Here is a 21,516-nt window from a genome sequence, read left to right on the forward strand (position 1 = left end):
TTCCCTGTGGTCGGAGGCCCCGCCCCCGGCGGCTGGTGAGCAGTGCAGCCGGCTGGCTGAGAGCAGATGGTCGGAGCCGGTAGCACGGTGCGGCCGCAGGATGAATGGTGGCGCCTGTTCCATGTTTGACACCAAGGAGCGGGTGCTGAAACTCGGGGAGAGCTTCGAGAAGCAGCCGCGGTCCGGATTCCACACGATCCGATGTGAGGAGGGGCTGTAACTTCAGTTGTCACGGTGGGGGAGGGGCTTAGTGTCACCTGGGGGGAGGGAGCATAGCCCTACACTGACCCCTTTATGGGGGGTAGACGGTGAGGAGGGGTCTTCAGCTTCTGGATGAAAGTTATGTTGCCATTCACTGACAGCAAGCGGAGGTCTGTGAGCTTCTGGATTAAAGTTATATTACCATTCACTGACAGCAAGCAGAGGTCTGTGATGAAGAATATAAAGTCTGTTAAATAGTTGCTGAACTTGGTGTTGACTGGACGCCGGCCCTTCAACTCGCTGTAATGGCCCCATAACTGGAATTGGCCAGGGTGTAAAGAGCGTAGCCTTCCATTCACTGCCAGCAAACATCTGGACGCTGCGCCTGTGACGACGGAAAACCACAACAAAACCGCGACCCTGCCGCAGGAAACAGCTGTGCGCTCTCTCATCCCCTGACAGCCCCCAAAATAGCTTCCTGCAGAGGCCTGACTGCTCACAGCTGAGGGGTTGTTACAATGTAACCAGTCTCTTCTGATAGTTGTTACCTGCACTGATACATTGCCCACAGTTGTGTTGTCCTGAAGGGTCGGGGTGCTTTTAGTAATGGATCCCCAGCTGAGGGGCGGCCAAGCACAGGGCTAGACACTTTGGGGGGGGGGGGGGGGCAGTAACCTCTGGCAGCTGTTGTGAGACTACAACTCCCAGCATGCTTTATTCATTCGTTGCCCACCATTCAGACACATGCGGCCCCTTCATTACACCCCTGTCTCTGTCCGGACCACTTCCAGGCACTTAGCAGAAGGTCACTAGGTGCCCGGCGCCCACTACGTGGGGGGACGCACTGCCCCAACTGCTGGTGATGATCGGGGAAGCCGTCGGTCACCCCTAGTAGTGACACGAGGACATCCTGCCGCCACATGTGTCCTCTCGTGGCAGGAGAATGCTCGCTCACACACAGAACGTCCCCTCCAGATTACAGCACTTGGCTGCCCGGTCACCAGATTTATCACCGATCCAGCAGTTATGGGACCTGCTGTGATGCCAACTTCACAACCTATGAGTGTGCAGGATCTACCGGCCCAGCTGTAACATCTGTGGGCAAATGTGCCGCAGGATACCATACAGAACCCCTGCCATGCCCAACTGTACCCCATCCTGTGCCCGGCCTGGAGGCCGTACCATCAGAGGGCAGAACTGTGCGCTGCTGGCGAGCTGGGTGGCGCACAGGACGATTTGTCATTTTGCCTCCGTCCATTTTACATGAGCTTTGGCTCAAACAAGACGCAGCTTTTCTGGATCGTGTTCACATTTGGCTTCTATGTGACGGTGCGCTGTGTGCAGACGGTGGTTCCTGAGCCAAGCAGGCATTTCCAGCACAGAATCGGCCTGGAGATCAGGAGCTTCCAGTACTGGCGGCCGGCCTCGTCCCCGCGCACATGTTTGTTTTTTTCCTGGACCTTTTGATATTCTGTTCTGTAGATGGTGCGATATTCAAAGTCTTTGTGATTTTATGTTAAGGAAAAGTTTTCTTAAATTTTTACTTGTTTTTATAAGCTATGTTGTGTCAGGAAGCAGTGAGATGTCTGCTTTCTGATCTTTCATCTTTGATGCAGATTTTTTGGCAGTCAGTGCCTCCCCGAGATCCCGAGCACGTTACTGCTGACGTCAGTGTGAACAGAACCTGATCTCTGCAGATTGTGGTCTCTAGCACCAGTGGAGGGGTGAAGGCTAAATCGTGGCCTCTCCCCGTGTATTATGGCCATGCCTGCAGACTAATTACTGAACCACTTTCCCATCATCCTCAGCAGCAAAGTAAAGATTTCTTCTCTTTTTACTAGATGATTTTAAGCCGGCGTCCATAGACACGTCCTGTGAAGGAGACCTGGAGGTGGGGAAAGGAGAGCAGGTGACAATCACCCTCCCGAATCTAGAGGTAAGTCTTACTAATTACATACATAGGAGCAGTATTATAGTAGTTATATTCTTGTACATAGGAGGCAGTATTATAGTAGTTATATTCTTGTACATAGGAGCAGTATTATAGTAGTTATATTCTTGTACATAGGAGCAGTATTATAGTAGTTATATCCTTGCATATAGGAGCAGTATTATAGTAGTTATAGTCTGGTACATAGGAGCAGTATTATAGCAGTTATAGTCTTGTACATAGGAGCAGTATTATAGTAGTTATATTCTTGTACATAGGATACAGTATTATAGTAGATATATTCTTGTACATAGGAGCAGTATTATAGTAGTTATATCCTTGCATATAGGAGCAGTATTATAGTAGTTATAGTCTGGTACATAGGAGCAGTATTATAGTAGTTATATTCTTGTACATAGGAGCAGTATTATAGTAGTTATATTCTTGTACATAGGAGCAGTATTATAGCAGTTATATTCTTGTACATAGGAGCAGTATTATAGTAGTTATATTCTTGTACATAGGAGCAGTATTATAGCAGTTATATTCTTGTACATAGGAGCAGTATTATAGCAGTTATAGTCTTGTACATAGGAGCAGTATTATAGCAGTTATATTCTTGTACATAGGAGCAGTATTATAGCAGTTATTCTTGTACATAGGAGCAGTATTATAGTAGTTATATTCTTGTACATAGGATACAGTATTATAGTAGTTATATTCTTGTCAAATCTCTTTTTATTATTCAGTATGAAAGACAAACATACAAGGGTATTGACATCCAGTATAAAAGAGATACAAAATTATGCATTGTATGTTAATCCAACTTGTACAAAAGTTACAGCAAATGATTTTACAAAGTGCAATTTAAGTAAACGTACAGTCAGTACATAATGGAATGGTATTCTGCTATACATCTGACATATGTAATTCAAGATGGGAGGAACTCGTACCTTCAAGTTACACTTAATCTCTCTCTCAAAGATGCACGATACTTATTTGATGTATTTCGAATACTTTCAGTGGTTATATTCTTATACATAAGAGGCAGTATTATAGTAGTTATATTCTTGTACATAGGAGCAGTATTATAGTAGTTATATTCTTGTACATAGGAGCAGTATTATAGTAGTTATATTCTTGTACATAGGAGGCAGTATTATAGTAGTTACATTCTTGTACATAGGAGCAGTATTATAGTAGTTATATTCTTGTACATAGGAGGCAGTATTATAGTAGTTACATTCTTGTACATAGGAGCAGTATTATAGTAGTTATATTCTTGTACATAGGAGGCAGTATTATAGTAGTTATATTCTTGTACATAGGAGCAGTATTATAGTAGTTATATTCTTGTACATAGGAGGAGTATTATAGTAGTTATATTCTTGTACATAGGAGGCAGTATTATAGTAGTTATATTCTTGTACATAGGAGCAGTATTATAGTAGGTTATATTCTTGTACATAGGAGCAGTATTATAGTAGTTATATTCCTGTACGTAGGAGCAGTATTATAGTAGTTATATTCTTGTACATAGGAGCAGTATTATAGTAGTTATATTCTTGTACATAGGAGCAGTATTATAGTAGTTATATTCTTGTACATAGGAGGCAGTATTATAGTAGTTATATTCTTGTACATAGGAGGCAGTATTATAGTAGTTACATTCTTGTACATAGGAGCAGTATTATAGTAGTTATATTCTTTTACACAGGAGCAGTATTATAGTAGTTATATTCCTGTACATAGGAGGCAGTATTATAGCAGTTATATTCCTGTATATAGGAGCAGTATTATAGTAGTTATAGTCTGGTACATAGGAGCATTATAGTAGTTATATTCTTGTACATAGGAGCAGTATTATAGTAGTTATATTCTTGTACATAGGAGCAGTATTATAGTAGTTATATTCTTGTACATAGGAGTAGTATTATAGTAGTTATATCCTTGTACATAGGAGCAGTATTATAGTAGTTATATTCTTGTACATAGGAGCAGTATTATAGTAGTTATATTCTTGTACATAGGAGGCAGTATTATAGCAGTTATATTCTTGTACATAGGAGGCAGTATTATAGTAGTTATATTCTTGTACATAGGAGCAGTATTATAGTAGTTATATTCTAGTACATAGGAGCAGTATTATAGTAGTTATATTCTTGTACACAGGAGCAGTATTATAGTAGTTATATTCCTGTACATAGGAGCAGTATTATAGTAGTTATATTCCTGTACATAGGAGGCAGTATTATAGTAGTTATATTCTTGTACATAGGAGCAGTATTATAGTAGTTATATTCTTGTACACAGGAGCAGTATTATAGTAGTTATATTCTTGTACATAGGAGCAGTATTATAGCAGTTATATTCCTGTATATAGGAGCAGTATTATAGTAGTTATATTCTTGTACATAGGAGCAGTATTATAGTAGTTATATTCCTGTACATAGGAGGCAGTATTATAGTAGTTATATTCTTGTACATAGGAGCAGTATTATAGTAGTTATATTCTTGTACACAGGAGCAGTATTATAGTAGTTATATTCTTGTACATAGGAGCAGTATTATAGCAGTTATATTCCTGTATATAGGAGCAGTATTATAGTAGTTATAGTCTGGTACATAGGAGCAGTATTATAGTAGTTATATTCTTGTACATAGGAGCAGTATTATAGCAGTTATATTCTTGTACATAGGAGCAGTATTCTAGTAGTTATATTCTTGTACATAGGAGCAGTATTATAGTAGTTATATTCTTGTACATAGGAGCAGTATTATAGCAGTTATATTCTTGTACATAGGAGCAGTATTATAGTAGATATATTCCTGTACATAGGAGGCAGTATTATAGTAGTTATATTCTAGTACATAGGAGCAGTATTATAGTAGTTATATTCTAGTACATAGGAGCAGTATTATAGTAGTTATATTCTTGTACATAGGAGGCAGTATTATAGTAGTTATATTCTTGTACATAGGCAGTATTATAGTAGTTATATTCTTGTACATAGGAGGCAGTATTATAGTAGTTATATTCTTGTACATAGGAGCAGTATTATAGTAGTTATATTCTTGTACATAGGAGCAGTATTATAGCAGTTATATTCTTGTACATAGGAGCAGTATTATAGTAGATATATTCCTGTACATAGGAGGCAGTATTATAGTAGTTATATTCTAGTACATAGGAGCAGTATTATAGTAGTTATATTCTAGTACATAGGAGCAGTATTATAGTAGTTATATTCTTGTACATAGGAGGCAGTATTATAGTAGTTATATTCTTGTACATAGGCAGTATTATAGTAGTTATATTCTTGTACATAGGAGCAGTATTATAGTAGTTATATTCTTGTACAGAGGAGCAGTATTATAGTAGTTATATTCTTGTACATAGGAACAGTATTATAGTAGTTATATTCTTGTACATAGGAGCAGTATTATAGTAGTTATATTCTTGTACATAGGAACAGTATTATAGTAGTTATATTCTTGTACATAGGAGGCAGTATTATAGTAGTTATATTCTTGTACATAGGAGCAGTATTATAGCAGTTATATTCTTTTACATAGGAGCAGTATTATAGTAGTTATATTCTTGTACATAGGAGGCAGTATTATAGCAGTTATATTCTTGTACATAGGAGGCAGTATTATAGTAGTTATATTCTTGTACATAGGCAGTATTATAGTAGTTATATTCTTGTACATAGGAGGCAGTATTATAGTAGTTATATTCTTGTACATAGGAACAGTATTATAGTAGTTATATTCTTGTACATAGGAGCAGTATTATAGTAGTTATATTCTTGTACATAGGAACAGTATTATAGTAGTTACATTCTTGTACATAGGAGCAGTATTATAGTAGTTATATTCTTTTACACAGGAGCAGTATTATAGTAGTTATATTCCTGTACATAGGAGGCAGTATTATAGCAGTTATATTCCTGTATATAGGAGCAGTATTATAGTAGTTATATTCTTGTACATAGGAGCAGTATTATAGTAGTTATATTCTTGTACATAGGAGCAGTATTATAGTAGTTATATTCTTGTACATAGGAGTAGTATTATAGTAGTTATATCCTTGTACATAGGAGCAGTATTATAGTAGTTATATTCTTGTACATAGGAGCAGTATTATAGTAGTTATATTCTTGTACATAGGAGGCAGTATTATAGCAGTTATATTCTTGTACATAGGAGGCAGTATTATAGTAGTTATATTCTTGTACATAGGAGCAGTATTATAGTAGTTATATTCTTGTACATAGGAGCAGTATTATAGTAGTTATATTCTTGTACATAGGAGGCAGTATTATAGTAGTTATATTCTAGTACATAGGAGCAGTATTATAGTAGTTATATTCTTGTACATAGGAGCAGTATTATAGTAGTTATATTCTAGTACATAGGAGCAGTATTATAGTAGTTATATTCTTGTACATAGGAGGCAGTATTATAGTAGTTATATTCTTGTACATAGGCAGTATTATAGTAGTTCTTGTACATAGGAGGCAGTATTATAGTAGTTATATTCTTGTACATAGGAACAGTATTATAGTAGTTATATTCTTGTACATAGGAGCAGTATTATAGTAGTTATATTCTTGTACATAGGAACAGTATTATAGTAGTTATATTCTTGTACATAGGAGGCAGTATTATAGTAGTTATATTCTTGTACATAGGAGCAGTATTATAGCAGTTATATTCTTGTACATAGGAGGCAGTATTATAGTAGTTATATTCTTGTACATAGGAGCAGTATTATAGTAGTTATATTCTTGTACATAGGAGCAGTATTATAGCAGTTATATTCTTGTACATAGGAGGCAGTATTATAGTAGTTATATTCTTGTACATAGGCAGTATTATAGTAGTTATATTCTTGTACATAGGAGGCAGTATTATAGTAGTTATATTCTTGTACATAGGAACAGTATTATAGTAGTTATATTCTTGTACATAGGAGCAGTATTATAGTAGTTATATTCTTGTACATAGGAACAGTATTATAGTAGTTATATTCTTGTACATAGGAGGCAGTATTATAGTAGTTATATTCTTGTACATAGGAGCAGTATTATAGCAGTTATATTCTTGTACATAGGAGGCAGTATTATAGTAGTTATATTCTTGTACATAGGAGCAGTATTATAGCAGTTCTTATCCTGTGCTGATGGCCTTTCTTGGTCACGGCTCAGTGGTCAGTGGGGGCTCAGTGGGTAGCACTGGTTTCTTGCAGCCCTAGGGTTCTAGGTTTGAATCCGTCCAAGGACAACATCTGCATGGAGTTTGTATGTTCTCCCCGTGTTGTCGTGGGTTTCCTCTGGGTTCTCAGATTTCCTCCCACACTCCAAAGACATCCTGATGGGGAATTTAGATTGTGAGCTCCTCTGGAGACAGTGAGCGATGAGAATGTCTGTACAGCGCTGTGGAATATGTCAGCGCTATACAGGTGAGTAAAATTAATGCTTTGCTTCGTGTCCTCAGGGATCCACTGCTCCGGTCACCGTATTTAAAGGGTCCAAGCGGCCGTACATGCGAGAATGCATCCTGATTGTGAACCATGACACGGGCGAGTGCCGGCTGGAGAAGCTGAGCAGTAACATCAGTGTGAAGAGGACCAGGTACAGGCTCAGATGATTTCATGGACTCGTCAGATAGAAACTGCATTATTATTATTATTTTCTGGACTATTGGGACTTTATAGAACAGAATTATCCTTCCTTATTATCAGATACCAGATTTTGTCGCGTTTGCAGGTTGTGAAGAACTTGACGTGTCGGACGTTCTTCTCGGGGTCCGAGCTGGATCCCACTGATCTCCAGAAAAGCTTTGCGCTAGTTTTTCCTTGTGGCTCCCGTAGACGCACTTGCAGCTGTCATTTATAATTTGTATTTCATTACAGAGCTGAAGGAAGCAGCAAGGTCCAGTCCCGCATCGAGCAGCAGCAGCAACAGATGAGAAATGCCAGCAAGACTCCGACCGGCGGCAAAACCTCCTCCCCCACGTCTCCAATGGATGACATAGAGCGAGGTAGTGTGACCCCAGCTTCAGCACATCTGTGCCTCTTCTTATAACATTCCACATTCAACGCAGGAACTTCTTTATTTCTTCTGATCTGGGGGATCTTTTATAGTCAAGTTTGTGGTCTAATAATTCAAATCGTTGGTTTATTCTCTGCAGAGAGACCCAACAAATGTATGAATTAGGTTAGTGTCTGACAGTCTCAGCTGATAATTGTATAATACCGTAAAAAACTGTTCCGACCCCGATTCTCTTCACACAGCCATAGTTACATGAAATATCTCTGTACCTCAGCCACCACTAGAGGGAGCTCACTACATACAGATTATACAGCCACCACTAGGGGGAGCTCACTAAAGACAGATTATACAGTCACCACTAGAGGGAGCTCACTACATACAGATTATACAGCCACCACTAGAGGGAGCTCACTACATACAGATTATACAGCCACCACTAGGGGGAGCTCACTACATACAGATTATACAGCCACCACTAGAGGGAGCTCACTGCATACAGATTATACAGCCACCACTAGAGGACGCTCACTACATACAGGTTATACAGCCACCACTAGAGGGAGCTCACTACATACAGGTTATACAGCCACCACTAGAGGGAGCTCACTACATACAGATTATACAGCCACCACTAGATGGAGCTCACTACATACAGATTATACAGCCACCACTAGAGGGAGCTCACTACATACAGATTATACAGCCACCACTAGAGGGAGCTCACTGCATCCAGATTATACAGCCACCACTAGAGGGAGCTCACTACATACAGATTATACAGCCATCACTAGAGGGAGCTCGCTACATACAGATTATACAGCCACCACTAGAGGGAGCTCAGGAGATGACTGCATACGGATTATACAGCCACCACTAGAGGGAGCTCACTACATACAGATTATACAGCCACCACTAGAGGGAGCTCAGGAGATGACTGCATACAGATTATACAGCCACCACTAGGGGAGCTCACTACATACAGATTATACAGCCACCACTAGAGGGAGCTCACTACATACAGATTATACAGCCACCACTAGAGGGAGCTCAGGAGATGACTGCATACGGATTATACAGCCACCACTAGAGGGAGCTCCCTACATACAGATTATACAGCCACCACTAGGGGAGCTCACTACATACAGATTATACAGTCACCACTAGAGGGAGCTCGCTACATACAGATTATACAGCCACCACTAGAGGGAGCTCGCTACATACAGATTATACAGCCACCACTAGGGGGAGCTCTCTACATACAGATTATACAGCCACCACTAGAGGGAGCTCTCTACATACAGATTATACAGCCACCACTAGAGGGAGCTCAGGAGATGACTGCATACGGATTATACAGCCACCACTAGAGGGAGCTCCCTACATACAGATTATACAGCCACCACTAGGGGAGCTCACTACATACGGATTATACAGCTGCCACTAGGGGGAGCTCACTACATACAGATTATATAGCCACCACTAGAGGGAGCTCCCTACATACAGATTATACAGCCACCACTAGGGGAGCTCACTACATACAGATTATACAGTCACCATTAGAGGGAGCTCGCTACATACAGAGTATACAGCCACCACTAGAGGGAGCTCGCTACATACAGAGTATACAGCCACCACTAGAGGGAGCTCACTACATACAGATTATACAGCCACCACTAGAGGGAGCTCACTACATACAGATTATACAGTCACCACTAGAGGGAGCTCACTACATACAGATTTATACACCGTCTAATTCACTTCTTAGACGTTACGCTGCAGATGGGGCCCCGTTGTCAATCCTGTGGATATGACATAAAAGCCTGACATTGAAATACCCCCTGAAAAGAAATTTCTCACCCATTTGTCCATATAAATCTGTCATGGCCTCTGATAGGCCACGTCATGAAGGGCAGCGAGCGGAGCTTCTGGGAGCAACGAGGGTTAACGGCTCTGCCCTTGTTGCTCCTAGGGGTTCTTTTGCATATTATTAAACAGTTTTCTTGGCTCCGCGGGCACTGAGGACCATGGGACAACAACCATGGCATTCAGCTGAGCGCGCACATCTCAGAGATCGTCCAGTTTTATGTGGACATATGTGGTGGCAGACGCCCTATAAAGGGATTGTGTAAGACCGGTAGTGTGACATGCTATCTACATGCATGTTACTGCTGCCGGCAGCTCAGTGGCCTCATCGCTGATCCTCAGTCACACGCTGTTCCTGCATCGGTCACTGAAGGGCATCACTTCTGGTCCGGAGGGAACAGGGAGCTGGGGACGATCTGAAGAGGTGAGTTGCTTTGTTTTTCTCTGATGTTTAGACCATGGTTGGAGCTATGGATGTCACCAGTGTCTGACCACCCCTTTAAGGGACCCGGTAGGACCTGTGCGCAGTTAGCGCCCCCCGCCTGGTGGTGGCAGTGGGCAGACACTTACTAGAAGCTGTTCAGCGCAGGCTGCCTCGTGCTGTGGGCCCGGTAGCGCTCGCATTGTCCTCTATAGTCCGCACTTTACCGGTTCTGGATATTAATTATGAAATGCAACAATGTAACTTAAAGATTGCAACATTTCTGACAAAATACTTGGCTTTGTGTGGATTTCTTCCCTGACTTGACCCTGCTGCGTGGAGAACAGCAGAGCAGTTCTGCTGCGGCTTCTCACGTGTTATTTTCCGTCTTTCCGCAGAGCTGATGGCGGAGGCTAGCGTCATTGACCGGATGAGCAGCTCGGGCAGTTCATCAGAGTCCAAGAGTTCATCGTCCTCCAGCAGCGACAGCTCCAGCGACTCCGAGGGCGAGGGGAACAAGTCTTCACACTCCAACTCCCGGGTGCAGCAGTCCTCATCCAGCACGGAGAGCGGGAAGCCTCAAGATGGCGGGAAGCAGCTGATGAGCACCCTGAGTACGTGTTACCGAGGGATGGGGTCATAAGTAAATCGACTATGCGGGTCAGTGGTACGAGCTCCTCCAGTGGTCATGGATCTGATGTACTTCCTGTTTGTATATTGTGTATACAGGTGGGGTGGGGCTCAGTGTCTGCAGCGGTTATTGCAGGACCCCCCTCCACCATATCCACTGCGCTGTGGCGCTCGTACTATAGGTCTGCATATTTATATACCGCCCTCTGGTTGTCTATAGGGTAGCTTTGTGCTGCTCGCTGTTCCTGCGCAGCCCTGAGTTGAGGATGATGGTGTCTGTCATTAGCGCCCATCATCCTCTTATCTCCAGCTCAGCAGTAACCGCACCCAGAGGTTAATCTGCCGCCGCAGACCCAGGCTCATCCCACCAACCCTGAGTGACCTGCAGATAGCGGTCGTCTCTGTGCCGCTGCAGGATTTCAGGTCATTTGTGGTAGACTAATTCCTATCTTCACTAGGCCGGATCCACACAATGTTCTGCAGCGTTTTTTTTTTAGTTTTTTTTTTAGGGGTGGGGTTGAAAGTGCTGCATCCACGTGTCACTTTAACACCATGACTTTTATATTGATGCCCTGTCATTAGGATCAGTTGTCCATATTATATCGGTGTCAGACCTCACCTATCCTAAGGACAGGCCACCAACATAAACATCCCGGAGAACCCCTTTAATAAAGGCCGAGATCTTTCTCTGTTCCTGCCGGGTGTTTGTTCCAAAGCTGGAAAAATCTTGTGGGGAGCAGCAGGAAAGGCCACCCGCCGCCGGCTCCTGTGGTGACTTGTGCGCTGTCCTGTGATCTGCCGCCTCATTTCTTGCTTTGTTTTCCAGGGAATGACCTGCAGCTGAGTGAATCGGGCAGTGACAGCGATGACTGAGCCCCAGAGCTGACGCTTCGTTCGCCGGCTCGTGTGACAGCGTTGTGTGTTTTGCACTAGATCTTTATGACGGAGATGAATTTCGTGACCTCGGTCTGGGGGGGGGACCGCCGCCGCCGCCCCCTACAGTCACTGCCTCTCATTACTTCAGGACAGAGTTCTGCTGCAGTTTTCTTCCTCTTCTGTTTTATTGACTGATGGAAAGCGAGAAACCGCGGAAGCTGCGGGCAGAGGGCCTTCCCCCGTCCTGGAGACTCCTCTCAGTATTCCTCCTTATTCCTTTTATTATTATTTTTTCAACTGAACACGAACCAAAGTGCAATAAAATCTACAGCGTCTCATTATCTCCTTCTCTCTGATGCTTCTCACTCGATGTCCTCAAGGGGACGGCAAAACAATAAAGGAAGTTCCAGCCGAGGGTGTAAATAGCGGCCGGCGTCTCGTCTCCTGATCCTCAGGGTGGATGTTCTTGTAGACTTCGTACATAAATTACTTAGCTTTCTGATTGCTGTCAGTGAATGTTTAAAACCAGACTCATACAGCTGAGGGTTTGTTACAGTGTATTGTAGAAGACAGTCCTTGGTGAGCAGCACAAGCTCCTTTTGTCCAGACGGCTGGACTTCACTGACACATTGCACAAGCCCTTCAGCTGTGTGAGCAGGACCCCCTTTTTCGGCCATCTTGTGTGACCATTGATATGCTATTGTCATATCGGAGTCCTCCATGTAAAACCTCCACTGCATGTATATGCAATAGCCAGCAAGCAATCACCCTGCGGGCCCTGGACCCTACTCAAATCTCTTTTCAGGCTTCCACAGGGCTGCAATGTGCCATCATATTTACTGTGCTAGTGGATAGTGTTCTCTGCCACAGTCTGCCCCAGCCAGGATATGATCTCTTGTATATTGTCTGCCCCCTGCTGGAGGAGTCTGGGCACTACACCTTCTGTAGAGAATACACTTGCTGGAAAAAAAATCTCGCCTTCTCAAGATACGCCTTCTAGCCCGGGTACCGGGTGAGATACGCCCTCTAGCCCGGGTACCGGGTGAGATACGCCCTCTAGCCCGGGTACCGGGTGAGATACGCCCTCTAGCCCGGGTACCGGGTGAGATACGCCCTCTAGCCCGGGTACCGGGTGAGATACGCCCTCTAGCCCGGGTACCGGGTGAGATACGCCCTCTAGCCCGGGTACCGGGTGAGATACGCCCTCTAGCTCGGATAATAGATGAGCGTAACGGGCAGTGGGTGTGGACCAACTTTGCTAACTAACCAGTTTGACTTTGGGCTAAACCTAAGGGCTTTGTCCTGGCGGTTCCCTGCTATTGACCCTTTAACCCCTATACAGGGATCTCTGCTTCGTTGCAGGGAACCATGAAGGACTAAGGCAGAAGCGTAGTCTGAACACAGTCCAAAGTCAGGCAGGCTGAGTACTTGTGTATTCCAGAGAACAATTCCAAGGTGGGGGCAGAGAGAGTATGCATGTGGTCCAGGTCACCAGTACAAGGTCAGGGCCGGCTGCAAGGAGCAGAATCGGTAGACAGGCAAGGTTCAGTACATGGGTATTCAGACAACAGATCACCTTTGCTGGTTACTAGAGAATGGAACCACAAAGCTCAGGTGAGGAGGGGGATCTACTGCCCTGCTAAATAGGGAGGCTGATCAGCAACTTAACCAGTACCTGGACAAGGACAGAAGGAAAGGATTAACACTCAGCCCTTGTCCCAGTTCACACAGGGAGACCAGAGCGATGTCTGCGCCTGAATAAGACAGCGGCGGGCATGGACAACCGGTGTGGGACAGTGCCCCCTCTTCTTAGGGTCTGTTTGTGCCAGGAATCTCGATGTTCTCTGCAGGCTCCCAAGACCTCTCCTCAGGACCAAAACCCTTCCGATCCACAAAATAAAATGTCTTGCACTTGACCTTCATATCCAAAATATTGCTGACTTCAAGTTCATCTTCAGCACCAACAGGGACACGAGCCGCAACAGAAGACTTGGAGTAGAGGTTTTATACCAGAGGTCTGAGAAGACACATGAAAGGAATTGAGAAGGCGGCAGACGGAGCTTATAACAGACAAGGTTGACTTGAGATACAATCTTGAAAGGTCCCAAAATTGAGGAGCAAGTTGTTGTTTTTTGTTTTTTTTACGACAACCAGACCATGTCACCGGGTGTGACTTGTGGGGCATCTCTTTGTTTTCTTATCCGCCTTGTTCCTCATGGACATCTAGGACCAAGAAACCTTGGTCTCCTGCCACATCTGGAAAAAGTCCCCGGCTGTGGCATTTGCAGCTGGCACCTCAGTGGACAGCGGATAAGGTTCAGGCACCCGAGGACGTTCACCATAAACCACAAAGTCAGTAGATTCACTGGAGTGACTGGTATGGCAGAATTCAGCCCATGGGAGCAGAGATGCCCAGTTCTCCAGAACCTGGTAAATTATTCCTACCTGCCCATTAGTCTGTGGATGATACGCAGAGGAGAAATCCAATTTTACGTGTAAGAACTTAGAGAGGGACCTCCAGAATTTATAAGTGGATTGTACTCCTCTATCAGAATCAATGTGTTTAGGAAGGTCGTGCAGACAGAAAACGTGCTTAATAAATAAGTGAGCCAGTTGTACAGCAGAGGGTAATCCGGGTCCAGGGACAACATGTGCCATCTTAGAGAAGTGATCAACCACTGCCCAGATCAGGGAGCATCCACATGAGGAGGGAAGATCGGCAACAAAATCCATTCCAATGTGTTACCATGGGGGATCTGCTACAGGTAAGTGAAGGAGTAGGCCAGCAGGCCTCTGCCTACAGGACTTGTTCTGGGCAGGCGGCAGGAAAGCCACCAATAGTATCTAGAAATGAACTGCAATGTCTTCCACACCCTGGGATGCCCTGCCAACCTGGAACCATGACCCCAGAGTAGAATTTTCTTCCACTTAATTAAGGGAACATGAGTTTTTCCGGGAGGAATATCTTTTTAAGGGCTCATGCACACAATCGTGATTTGGGTCTGCATCTGATCTGCATTTTTTGCAGGTCGGATATGGATCCATTCACTTCAATGGAGATGCGTTCCACAGTATATATATATTATCGTGTTGTCAAGCGCTCCCCACTGCCACCAAAGACATTTATTATTATTTAAAGAATATACATAGATTTTACTAAAGATGCCTTATCGGAAGCTCCATGCGTTCCAAGCTGGAACTCATATCCGAACCTATACTCTATTATTGGCGGGAATCAACCACTATTTAAAGGGGTAAAGCTGCATGTTATTATCATGTCTGTCTTGTGTACTTTTATATTATTGTTATATTGCTCCCGAAGAAGGGGGATTTGCCTGTAACCCCCGAAACGCGCTGAGATAATTATTTAAGTTCATTGATGAAGACTGTCTCCTGAAGCTGACATCGATCTCTTACATTCTACAAGCGATCTCAGAGGGGGAGGCGAGACCTGTTGGTGTCTTCAGTTTATCCTTCGGACCCCTCCCCGGTGAAGTGAGCTGACAACTAAACTATCAATATAACTATACTTCTAACATTTCTTCAAATATTTTAACAAAGGAATATTTTAATTTTAGTTCTATATCCAAGTTTTCTTCTGGTGGAATCAATATACTCTAATCACTTAGGCTACTTTCACACTCGCGTTTTGTGCGTCATGGACGGATCCGTTCAGATAATACAACCGTCTGCATCCGCTCTGAACGGATCCATTTGTATTATCTGTAACATTGCCAAAACGGATCCGTCTTGAACACCATTGAAAGTCAATGGAGGACGGATCCGTTTTCTATTGTGCCAGCGAAAACTGATCCGTCCCTATTGACTTACATTGTGTGCCAGGACGGATCTGTTTGGCTCAGTTTCATCAGATGGACACCAAAACGCTGCAAGCAGCCTCCAGAGCGGTATGGAGAGAGAACGGAGGCAAACTGATGCATTCTGAGCGGATCCTTTTCCATTCAGAATGCATTAGAATGCAAACTGATCCGTTTTAGACCGCTGAGCCCTGAACGGATCTCACAAACGGAAAGCCAAAATGCGAGTGTGAAAGTAGCCTAACCTATTTACTTATAAGTAGATAAATATAGGACGTATTTAAGTTTTTTACATCTATATATTGTACAGGGTGGGCCATTTATATGGATACACCTTAATAAAATGGGAATGGTTGGTGATATTAACTTCCTGTTTGTGGCACATTAGTATATGTGAGGGGGGAAACTATTCAAGATGGGTGGTGACCATGGCGGCCATTTTGAATCCAACTTTTGTTTTTTCAATAGGAAGAGGGTCATGTGACACATCAAACTTATTGGGAATTTCACAAGAAAAACAATGGTGTGCTTGGTTTTAACGTAACTTTATTCTTTCATGAGTTATTTACAAGTTTCTGACCACTTATAAAATGTGTTGAATGTGCTGCCCATTGTGTTGGATTGTCAATGCAACCCTCTTCTCCCACTCTTCACACACTGATAGCAACACCGCAGGAGAAATGCTAGCACAGGCTTCCAGTGTCTGTAGTTTCAGGTGCTGCACATCTCATATCTTCACAGCATAGACAATTGCCTTCAGATGACCCCAAAGATAAAAGTCTACGGGGGTCAGATCTGGAGACCTTGGGGGCCATTGAACTGGCCCACGACGACCAATCCACATTCCAGGAAACTGTTCATCTAGGAATGCTCGGACCTGACACCCATAATGTGGTGGTGCACCATCTTGCTGGAAAAACTCAGGTAACATGCCAGCTTCAGTGTATAAAGAGGGAAACACATCATCATGGAGCAATTTTGCATATCCAGTGACCCCTTTAGACTTTTATCTTTGGGGTCATCTGAAGGCAATTGTCTATGCTGTGAAGATACAAGATGTGCAGCACCTGAAACTACGGATGCTGGAAGCCTGTGCTAGCATTTCTCCTACGGTGTTGCTATCAGTGTGTGAAGAGTGGGAGAAGAGGGTTGCATTGACAATCCAACACAATGGGCAGCACATTGAACACATTTTATAAGTGGTCAGAAACTTGTAAATAACTCATGAAAGAATAAAGTTATGTTAAAACCAAGCACACCATTGTTTTTCTTGTGAAATTCCCAATAAGTTTGATGTGTCACATGACCCTCTTCCTATTGAAAAAACAAAAGTTGGATTCAAAATGGCCGACTTTAAAATGGCCGCCATGGTCACCACCCATCTTGAAAAGTTTCCCCCCTCACATATACTAATGTGCCACAAACAGGAAGTTAATATCACCAACCATTCCCATTTTATTAAGGTGTATCTATATAAATGGCCCACCCTGTATATCACCCTCACCTATCCAACGGTATTGGTGCTCGTTATTTTTCTTTATCCCGAATTCCTATTCCACCTCTTTTCCTTCTCCGGAGAGCTATCCACAGAGGGATTAATTCCCTGAAAGGTCCATTCACTTGCTACTTGAGACCCCCCATAGACGACTGTTCCATGTAACTGAGCAGTCTACACCAGCTCCAGTCTCTCCCTCCAATATTTGCTACACCAGTATAAAAAAGTCCTAGACTATCCATCCTACTCCAAAGATTTTTTTGTAGCACATATCCCCCCCCCCCCCCGTGGCTCCAATCCACATATTTCTCAAACCTTGGGAGAAGGTCTTTCCCAAAAATTGGAAATATAACCCTCTATCTTTTTTGTTTCCCTCTTCCCCATTGTGTGATGGTAACTGTACCTGGTAAATCCCCAGCAGGGGATTTACCTGTGCTGGCCAGGAAGACCGAGCCATCCCAATGTATAACAGGGTAATCGAGGGCATTGCTATCTCCTTAGTGATACCACAGAGTACTGATGCCTACATTATGCCCATCACAGTAGTCATGTCCTCCTTGTTATGTCCATCTTGTGGCCCCTCACTTATGCCCCCCTGAATACTCACCTGTTTCCCTGATGATTGGCACATCCAGCGTTCCCAGTCGCAGCAGACACGTTAACGCACAGACATCATGCTGCTGGCGGTGTAGAAGGCCGATTACCGGAGCTCTGCAGAACGATGAAGCAGGGAGGGAACGTCTCCGTGCTTCACCATGTCAATTATTGAACTGCCCAGGTAGTCTCCCAAGCCTCTGCATAAGGGGCACGTGTCCCGTCTTCCGCCCCCTTGCTACCGACCTGACTCGAGCAACAAAGCTGTAAGTCGGGTCTATAATATGTTGAGGAAGTTCCTCCTGATCAGAGGAGTCAAAGCAACTAGGTAAGGCATCCACTTTATGTTCTTCTCAAAATGCAACTAAAAAGTAAAATTAGCAAAAACAGGGACCAATGTGCCTGACGAGGATTAAGTCTCTGAGATGATTGCAGATGTGTTAAGTTTTTGTGATCTGTATAAATAATGATGGGATGAATGGAGTAGTTGCCTTCAGCATTAGAGACGACCTTTGAGAAATACCCCAAATTGACCATTTTGTCTGTGATGTTTTTCTGTACAAGGATAACTCCAGCTCTAATGGAGGAAGCGTCCAACTCCGGGAAGAACGGTTTACTCACATCCGGCCAATGTGAAGCTGGAGCCGTAGAAAAGGCTCGATTTAGTGTTTTAAAAGTGGACTAAGCCTCTGGTGACCACTCACTAAGCAGTTATACCTTTCCTAGTCAAGGAAGAGATTGGTTCTGTTAACGAAGAAAAATGTGGAATGAATTTCCTATAGTAGTTCGCAAACCCTAAAAACCATTGAATAGGTCAGAGGGTCTAAGTCAATTCAGCATTGCCGATAACTTCTGGATCCATCTGTATCCCCTGGTCAGAAATAATAAAGCCCAAGAACGCGAGGGAGTTTTTTTTTCAAAGACACATTTCTCAAATTTCGCATATAGACGGTTTTCTCTCAATCGCTGAAGTACAACGTGAACATGACAGCGATGAGAAGGTGGGATTAGTTTCAAGATATCGTCTAGGTAGACAAGGACACAGATATAGAGAAGGTCCCAGAACACATTGTTTACAAATTCTTGGAACACTGCTGGAGTATTGCCAATTTTGAAAGGCATGAGCAGATGGATATCCCAAGTATTGGAGGCGGTTTTCTACTCATCTCCTTGATGGATCTGAATCAAGTTATAGGCTCCTCACAAGTCAAGTTTAGTAAAGATCTTTGACCCACAAAGTCTTTCAAAAAGTACAGTAATCAATGGCAATGGACACCTGTTCTTAATAGTAATCTTGTTCAAGCCCCGGTCTCAGAGATGCCGGTGATGAGGATTCATAGATGTATCGCTATTTGGGTGACCCTTCACACCGTGTTGAGACACAATTTAAATATTTTATTTTTCAAATGGTCATTAAGACCAATAGTTGTCTCTTGGCTGACACGTGTGATAGTTTCAAACTAAAACGTAACATTTATTATTCCTATAAATAAATTTTTTTTTTTTTAAATGTTAGTGTATTATAGTGTTTTTTTTTTATTTATAGGAATAATAAATGAGGATTCATAGATGAACCCTCTCTGTAGGTTCTCTTTAATATATTCAGTCATGGTTTGGGTCTCGGGTACTGAAAGAGGATAAACATGACCTCTAGGAGGGGTGGCACCTGGAATAAGGTTGATAGGGCAGTCATAGGCACAACGAGGAGACCGCTGGTAATTCATGCAGGCTAGAAGGAATCGGTGGAGTCTCAACAGGAAAAATTGTAGGCAAGGAGTGGATGTGACAAGCAGCACCCCAGTGTGGAATTTGTCTTGAGTTCCAGACCGTGCTGGCCTAGGAAGACCCAGAAGGAGCGGACCAGTAGAGATGGGCAGGACATGCAAGGCAACTTTCTCAGAAAGCAGAGTTCCCACATGAAGCTCCAAGGGTTCAGTGATGGTATGTTCTTGTAGAGAGACCTTCCATCCACAGAAGTCACTGTCAAGGGCTTCTTTAAGCGCTGTACTGGAATGCAGTATCGATCCACCAAGGGCTGGTGCATGAAATTACTAGTCTATAAGGGCCTGCACGGTGAACCAATTACCCTCATAGCACAAATCCACAGAAATAGGCAATTTTGGAGAGATTGAGTCTTACCATGGATCCTAGGCTCAGGAGTTTCCCGGCTTGTTGGGACAAGCATGGAGATAGTGTCCTTTTTCTCTACAACAGGCATGCTCAACCTGTGGCCCTCCAGCTGTTCTTAAAACTACAATTCCCTTCTGTAGGCTGATAGCTGTAGGCTGTTCGGGCATGCTGGGAGTTGTAGTTTTGCAGCAGCTGGAGGGCCGCAGGTTGAGCATGCCTGCTCTACAATATGGGCGAAGGTCATTGGGATACCTTTGCTGACGTTCCTCAGCAGACAACCTAAGCCGGTCTTCTTGCGTGAGTTCTGGACTAGTAGTTGAGGGAGTAGAAGGTGGAGGGGTTTAATGGTCTCTGGAAAGTAGGTCCAAGGTGCAGAGGTCTTCCCTCATGTGCTACCTCCTTAGCATGTTCTTGGAAATGCAGATCAATTTGAATGCAAGAGAAACTAATGAGGTTGGTAGATCATGACCCGCCAATTTATCTTTAATCCGAACAGCCAATCCTCCCCAAAAAGCGGCCACCAGAGATTTATTATTTCAGCCCAGTTCTTACCCCAAGAGTTCGAAACTGGATGGTGTATTGACCCAACGATAAACTGCCCTGATGTAGCCATAGTAAAGAAGAGGCAGCAGAAGTAGTGCGTCTGGGCTAATCAAAAACACTTACACCAGGAAGAGTTAACTGATCAACAGATTTAGGCCTCTTGCACACAACCATATGTATTTTGCGGTCTGCAAAAAATACGGATGATGCCCGTGTGCGTTCCGTATTTTACGGAACAGCTGGCCCCTAATAGAACAGTACTATACTTGTCCGTAATGCGGACAATAATACGACATGTTCTATTTTTTCCAGAACAGAAATGCGGCAATGGAATGCACACTGAGTTCCTTCCGTTTTTTTGCGGACCCATTGAAATGAATGGCTCCGTATACGGTCCGCAAAGGAAACGGAATGAAAATTAATTTGGCTGCAAGAGGCCTTATTTGGGTGCACAATGCTGAAGAACACAAAGAGGAAAACCCCAGTCAGGATGGTGGACTATCTACTAAGGGCTCTTTAAATGGGGCAAGAATTGAAAAGATCATTGCTAATAAGCATTCATAGTAACGCTTGTTAGCGATGATCTGGCGTTATTAGATCATTAATGCAGCACAAAAGTCGTTAATTTCAAACGATAATTTATTTTCCCTTAGTCCTAACAGCAGCTCAGATGGGGTTAACCACCCCCTGTGGACTGGTAGGACCGGTGGAATTTTTAATGAGCACAAGTAATAAAACAATTAAGTATCCCCTATAAAGGAGTGAATCACCCCCAGCCCTCTGTGTTATAGCAAGAAGAGAACCAGCCTTACTAGGGTGGGATATTTGTGTGCTGCTGTTAGGACTAAGGGAAAACAAATTATCGTTAGAAATTAACGATTCCCTTTCGTCCTACCAGCAGCACAGATGGAGAGATAGCAAGAAGAACCCCTAGGGAGGGCCATCATGTTTGGCAG

The 21,516-nt window shown here is 43.4% G+C and overlaps 1 protein-coding gene across 1 annotated transcript; it reads left to right on the top strand.

Annotated features, from left to right (window-relative positions):
* Positions 1-8: 8 nt before the first annotated feature.
* Positions 9-12,323, top strand: EAF2 (ELL associated factor 2). The gene is made up of 6 exons (XM_040440280.1): positions 9-203; positions 2,043-2,137; positions 7,634-7,770; positions 8,052-8,179; positions 10,873-11,088; positions 11,931-12,323. The coding sequence occupies exons 1-6, from the start codon at positions 101-103 to the stop codon at positions 11,975-11,977; spliced, it is 726 nt and encodes a 241-aa protein (XP_040296214.1). The 5' UTR covers positions 9-100; the 3' UTR covers positions 11,978-12,323.
* Positions 12,324-21,516: the final 9,193 nt, after the last annotated feature.

The sequence above is a fragment of the Bufo bufo genome, chromosome 7 (assembly GCF_905171765.1).
Source record: "Bufo bufo chromosome 7, aBufBuf1.1, whole genome shotgun sequence".
NCBI classification, from domain to species: Eukaryota; Metazoa; Chordata; class Amphibia; order Anura; family Bufonidae; genus Bufo; species Bufo bufo.

Bases quoted from the DNA above. Each gene is read 5' to 3' on its own strand.
- EAF2 (XM_040440280.1), top strand. From the start codon at position 101: ATGAATGGTGGCGCCTGTTCCATGTTTGACACCAAGGAGCGGGTGCTG. The intron at 204-2,042 runs GTGAGGAGGGGC...TCTTTTTACTAG, and splicing joins CGGATTCCACACGATCCGAT to ATGATTTTAAGCCGGCGTCC. The intron at 11,089-11,930 runs GTACGTGTTACC...TTTGTTTTCCAG, and splicing joins GCAGCTGATGAGCACCCTGA to GGAATGACCTGCAGCTGAGT.